Source organism: Wasmannia auropunctata, unplaced genomic scaffold, assembly GCF_000956235.1.
Source record: "Wasmannia auropunctata unplaced genomic scaffold, wasmannia.A_1.0 LD336076.1, whole genome shotgun sequence".
NCBI lineage: Eukaryota > Metazoa > Arthropoda > Insecta > Hymenoptera > Formicidae > Wasmannia > Wasmannia auropunctata.
Window position 1 is genome coordinate 403,092 of NW_012026814.1, and position 6,980 is coordinate 410,071.

The 6,980-nt window shown below is 32.3% G+C and overlaps 1 protein-coding gene across 1 annotated transcript in view; it reads left to right on the forward strand.

Annotated features, from left to right (window-relative positions):
* Positions 1 to 1,117, forward strand: part of LOC105449461 — a 3,002-nt gene extending 1,885 nt beyond the window's left edge. Inside the window, exon 5 of the mRNA XM_011688715.1 lies at positions 1,058 to 1,117. Within this exon, the coding sequence (XP_011687017.1) occupies positions 1,058 to 1,117 (60 nt within the window). The remainder of the gene's footprint in view (positions 1 to 1,057) is intronic.
* Positions 1,118 to 6,980: the final 5,863 nt, after the last annotated feature.

The window sequence follows — 6,980 nt, forward strand, 5'->3', positions numbered from 1 at the left end:
CTTTTCTATCCGTGTAATTACATAAAAGATCAGTAGGATCGTTTTTTAAAGTGTCGATTTGAAAGGTAGAGATTTTAAGCTGTAAAATGTTTTTTTGGACATCTCGATACGATCATTTTTGACAAAGTTACACTCTCTTGAATTTTGCCTATTTTTGGAGGATAGAGTAAGTGATGCTTTAATTTTGTTGAGAAGTGTATTAAAATAAGATTGAACTATAATTGATATCCATATTTAGAAGAATTTCAAAATTAAAAATAAATCCAAATAAGATCGATTTAATGATACAGAATTAAAAATCTAAATAAAGTGAAACGTAAATGAATGAAAACTAAAAAAATTCTAATCTAAAATATTTTAGAAACCAGAAAAGAAGTAATATTACTATGAGAAATTTAGAAAGATTATAAATTATCAGATTATAAGTAATTCTTTGTACTAATTCGTTTACTAACTCTTATCTTTTCTATATTGCTTTCTAAATATGAATTTTACTTCTATCTTTTATATTTGTTGAAATTTTATCAAATTAATCTTTATGATAATGATTCCGAATAGTAAAATATTTCTTACTTTAAAGCGTAAGGTGAGAAATACTCCGAAGATCGATCTACAGCATAAATCATATAGTAAAATCCACCATCTTTTTGCAATTGGTCTATCAGATCCAATTGATTTATTATAAATAAATTAGATTTTGTCGTATATTTTGTTTTATTCTTCTTAATAATATCATTTCCTAAATACATATTTATGATTAAATATTTGTAATATATTATATGTATTATATTACATTTTTAATATATTATAATATAATATGGAATATAATATATCATACACAGTGCATTCATAAAGTTCCAAAACTGAATTTTTTTGGAGACACTAATAACGCCATCTATACAATGATGGCTAATTAGTATAAAGCTTTGTTAGTTTCCCACATTTTTTGTTTGGCGTCGCCATCGGGTAAATTGTTTATGTACAGTGCATATTTCAAACTTGCAAGATTTATTGGCTTATCACGTTATACTTAAAAAATAATAATGTATTTCTGCAGAAGCTTTATCTGTCCGGTAAAGGATACTGTAGCGTCTGTGTCAGTACAAACGTCTTTTGATCGTCATATAGCAAAAGAATATACTTGGCGGAAGCCGTTACCGCGTCTCCTGATAAATTCCACATTTTCAAAATGGTTTTTTTAAGATTTTTATGCCAATCTGTGATTTTTTCTTTTTATTTTTTTGTGCGCCATTCAAATACCTTACTGTGACTTGAACAGTCTTCTCCGTATGCATTTGCATCATTGCGAACGTTTCTCATGCGCTTTTCCCATAGTTGAAACGAAACTTTAAGCTTTTTGCTCCAAATTCGTTGCTCGAAAGAGTGACCTCAAAAATGCCCTGTATTCTCGCCCTCGATTCCGGACTTTATTTTGATGATAAATGATAGTAAACCATGAGACACTAATCCTCTGGAACTTTCAAATGGAGCCTACTCTTTGTTGGCAAGTTATGAAGCCTCAAAGTTATCATTTTATACCGTGTTTCTCAAAACGGATCTTTGCAAGCGAATAGCTTTTAGGCAAAGCATTTTTGAAAAAATGTTTCAAACAAAAGTAGGATGTGAAAAGATACACAAAATGATGACCTTTACTGTGACCTTGAAAAAAATACTTCCTAATAATCATTTCACTCCCAAACGTTACTTTAAATAAAAGTTCTCATTTAAAAATCAAAAGTTGACCTTCAAATGACCTTGAAGACACTCCAAGGTCATTTGAAGGTCAACTTTTGATTTTTAAATAAAAACTTTTATTTAAAGTAACGTTTGGGAGTGAAATGATTATTAGGAAGTATTTTTTTGGACTGGGGGTAGAATAATAGAGGTGGCTTTGGGGTCGAAGTTGGTTTCATTACTTTTCTTGTTGTTTATGTCTACAATAAGAAAAAGTTTCCACTCTTCTACTTGCTTGCAAATAATTTTTAGGAAAAGCATTTCGCATAAAAGTTTCAAATAAAACTTGTAAGGGTTGTAAGGTAAAAAAGGCCATGTAAATGTAAATGGAAGGATGCCTTTACTATGGCGGCATGGCTGCGCCACATAATCGCGCGCGCCATTTGTACGGCAAAACGCCTATACAGCGGTTACCCGACATACAGCGCGCTTTCTTGCGTACTCGCGGAAACGTTTTCTCGCGAACGCCTTGAAGAGGAAGAAACAATTAGCACAATTGCCCACCAAGAGGCCTACAAAATATTACTTTCTTGTAAGGAGAAAACGTTTACACAAATAATAAAAAGGCCGAATTTCGGAGAATTCGGTAGACCAAGTTTTCTCGCAGAACACACGTTGTTGGACTATGAATCGACTGCCAGAGCTACTGAAAATCTTTTTGGGCGAACATCAGGCTACCCTCAGCACGCTGCCGCCAACAACCGCTACTCCGAACGGCTACGGGTCCAGTCTACGAGTAAGGCAACCAGGCCATGCCGAGTAGTAACGCCTAAGCGACGGCCACCGATCTCGCTTAAGGAACGTACGGAGCACGCCGAGCAGCAAGGAGCCACCAGCCAAAGAATGGAAGCTCGTTCCGATCACGCTTGAGAAAGCGACGCTGACGAGGCCACCACGCCTAACGCTAAGCTGAAGAAGATCCCCGAATACGGAGACCTACGTCGCCTCATTGGAGACCGGAGAGGCTATCTCCCGAGGTGAATCTGCAGTACGCACTTTCGTCGCCAGATGCAGCGTGGGAACCTCGTCGCACAGACGACAAGGCGACACAGACGAGCGAAACCTAAATCTACGATAAAGCTACGCAGACGCCTTTAACCAAGGGACAGCTACACTACACCAAAGCATTACCTCGAATATCGTGGTATCCGCGCAGACGGTAGTCTCCGCTACCATTTTTGAATCGGCTTTTTTCAGGGCCAATAAAAACTACGCAAACACATACTGTAAATAGTCACATCTGTATATAGCCACATTCTCATATTGTAAAATAAGGAATAAATCGTCGCATTTATTAATCAAAAGAAAAGACTTGTCGAAATTAATTAAGGCGCTCCTCGAATACGCGTGGGAATACCGCTCGCAAAACATATATCTAAAAATCTATGCAACGAGATAAAATTCGACAAAAGATCTGCGCTAAGATCTGGATTATCATCGTGGAGGACACATCACGGAACATCGCTGGTCGGAGTTCTTACTCTCCACGCAAAAATATACGCGAGCGTTCCCTACATTTACTTAGACCTTGAAGACATTTCTAAAGTTCATTTCAAGATCAAATTTAGCTTTTCCAGTCGGAACTCTTATTGTAGAAATAAACAACACGAAAAGTAATGAAACCAACCCCATTTTACCAACCCCATATTTGACCCCAAAGCCACCTCTATTATTCAACCCCCACTCCAAAAAAAATACTTCCTAATAATCACTTCACTCCCAAACGTTACTTTAAATAAAAGTTTTCATTTAAAAATCAAATGTTGACCTTCAAATGACCTTGGAGTGTCTTCAAGGTCACAGTAAAGGTCATCATTTTGTGTTTTCTTTCACATCCTACAACTTTTGTCTGAACATTTTTCTCAAAAATGCTTTGCCTAAAAGCTATTCGCATGCAAAGATCCGTTTTGAGAAACACGGTATAAAATGATAACTTTGAGGCTTCATAACTTGCCAACAAAGACTCCATTTGAAAATTTTAGAGGATTAGTGTCTCATGGTTTACTATCAATTATCACTAAAATAAAGTCCGGAATTGCGGGCGAGAATACAGGGCATTTTTTATCTGTTTTTAGGGTGACTCTTTGTGACAAGACTGACAAGCCAATAATTCTTGCAAGTTTGAAATATGCACTGTACATTTATTTAACTAAAAAGTTGCAACACTTTTTATTGTGATGGGTTTTGGAATGCAGCGGTTGAATGTAATTGTTAGGTCTATTGGTAGAAACCAATTGCTGGATGAACAAATTGTGTTCTGAAAATGATTAAACAAATGTTGCAACCTTTTGATGATTATACATGAACAGTTTACTCGATGGCAACGAAAAAAATGTGGGAAAGTTATAAAGCTTCGTACTAATTAGTCCCACCATTGCAATATAGATGGCGCTATTAGTACGTTCGGAAAAAATTTAGTCTCGTAACTTATTGAATGCACTGTGTATTATATTTTACATATAGGCATATAAAGTGTAACTGAAAAATATTTAAGAAGATGAGAAAGATATAAAAAGATGTTTTAAATGAAAGTTTTGAGATTTAAAAAAGATAAATGATAATACTAATTTATTATAACATTAAATGAGTTTAAAGATCAGCTATTTTTTAAATAAAATTATATGATTCTCTATATGTAACATAATTTATTTAACAATATTAATTTGAACGAGACCATGTAAGTAAATAACACATATTTAAGCGCTTTTTATAGTCACGGCTGTATCTTGGTGCCTAATAAATTCTATGAATTTACTCCATTATTTAGCTATTTTAAACTGCGCACCGAATTAATGTCGGACTTGCAACGCAATCATTAGCTGAAGCTGAAATATTGAGATGACAATTGATCTTCAATTTTTAATAATTTGATGCTTATAAGCATTTTACTACAAAGATTTTATAGCAAAAAATATTACCTCAGCCAGAGTTTGAACTTAAGATCTCTCGATCTTCCAGGACGGACATCTTAACCAACCGAGACATATGATAATATTTATCGCAATAACTAGTATATTGAGTGAGAACATATACTAGAGGTATGTATATTAAACAGTATTAATTTGAATAAGACCTCGAAAGTGAATAACACAATTACATTTAAGAGCGCCTTCTATGATTATAGCTGGTGCCTAATAAATTCTATATGAATTTATATCCATTAGTCAGCCATTTTAAACGGCACGCCAAATCGGAATTAATAACAGACTTGCAACGCAATCATTAGCTGAAGCTGGAATATTGAGATCGTAATTGATCTTCAATTTTTAATAATTCGATGCTTAGACATCTTAAAATACTGTGAAGAACTTATTTAGTCTCTCTATATAAAAATGTTGAATTGACAATGGAACACAAAAAAGTATTCCTCAGATTGCGACAAGCATTTAATGTTGTATTCTGTACCAAAATAAAGGACATATATTTTTTATCATATGATCGGTACGTAGTTTTAAGGAAAATTACATTCCTTATACTAAAAGAAAAATTTTTTTAATAAAAAAATACGTTTTCTTAAAACCATACTCCTTGATGCAAGTGTTTGTTCTGTTTAAGCAAAAATTTCGCATTTTTCCATCTTGTAAGTAAGTCTTTTAAGTTACTGACCAATAACCTAAAAGACTTACTTACAAGATGGAAAAATATGGAATATATTAGGGAAACGTTTGATCTCGGAAATGTTATACACAAAATGCCAAAAAAACAGTCTCAATTTACAGTCACGGAATTTTTACACTACGCTTATGTTTCCGCTTTTAATAAACTCTGATTTATGTTCAACAAAGTTACTTGACTTTTACATATATCGTTTGTCATTTGATCTTTTAAACACTGACAGTTGTGTGTACTTTTATCATTTTTATATACTGACCGTGACTACGTACATTTGATCTACTGGATTAATTTTACATTTATATAGTTTTTTTTTAATTTCTTAAACTCTGACTGTCTTTTAATTTAGAAATCTTTATTTATATTTATTTATTAATAAGTTGCGTTCCACGATGTGTTTTATTGTTTTCGTTCTCTTCACACTTGGTGAGTGCCTTATATGTACGAGTATTATTATGTATCAAGTTTATAATTATTATAGAACTGGGATGTCATAATTTTTAGGTTTTAATTTTAAGATCATTCAGCTTACTAATCGATCATAATAGGCACAAGTTGGATAATGCATTGATCTTGGCATATGTGCAGAGAAGGAAGACATCCTTTGAGCTTTTGTATAAAGATAATTCAAATCTGAGCCGAAACGTCTGTATTTAATAACTATTAAAAATTGAATATATTATTTGCACCAAGTATCGTGCTTGACTCTCATATCATAAACCTCTCCCATACAGCACACTAATGTTGATCAACATCTCAGAAACATTGAATTGCAAGATTGCGAATGTTGCAGCAACATCGCGAAATGTAGATTCAACGTTAAAAAGATATTGCAGAAACGTCTAATGTCCGTTGGAATTGATACTGTTAAAACATCTGTAAGACATTGCAATTCAACATTGTTCATTATTAATTTAATCCGCACAGAATAATAATATTTATTAGATATCTATTCGATTTATATAAAACTAAAATATAAACCATTGTAAAACGTTAAAAAAAAATTTAAGTATACGGTGTTTCCAAGGGATCAATTCCTGTTAAACTAATATTCAGATACAACGGTCACCCATCCAAGCCACGACCGCCACCAACGCTGCTTAACTTTTGTGATCGGGAATTGCAGATACTTCGTGATGATTCATGATTGCTTGATGTTAATAATATGGATATATATTCGTGATAGATCAAATTAATAAAATTATAAAAAAACAAAAATATATCTTTTTATAAATGTTAACATACAATAACATGATCGATAATCAATATGACAAACATCGATTTCCGCGTAAAGATTTAAATATCGTTCGTAAATGAGCCTCGTTAGGAAATCAAGTTGAAATCGTGATAGTTTTTATTTAACAAAATTAACTAAATTACTTGTTTATACTTCGAACATAGAAAAATTTTAAAATATTATTAAAAAATACATGATTTATTAAAATTTTATTTGTTTAAAAATTTATTCTTTATTTAATAAAAATTAGATATATATATTATTATATTATATTATATTATTTTTTTTAATGCAATGTTTTTTATTAATTGTTTTAAAAGATAATAATTTGTTTTATATAATTTCAACGTTGCAGCAACATTAACAATTAATATAGAAAATTCAACATCGATTCAAC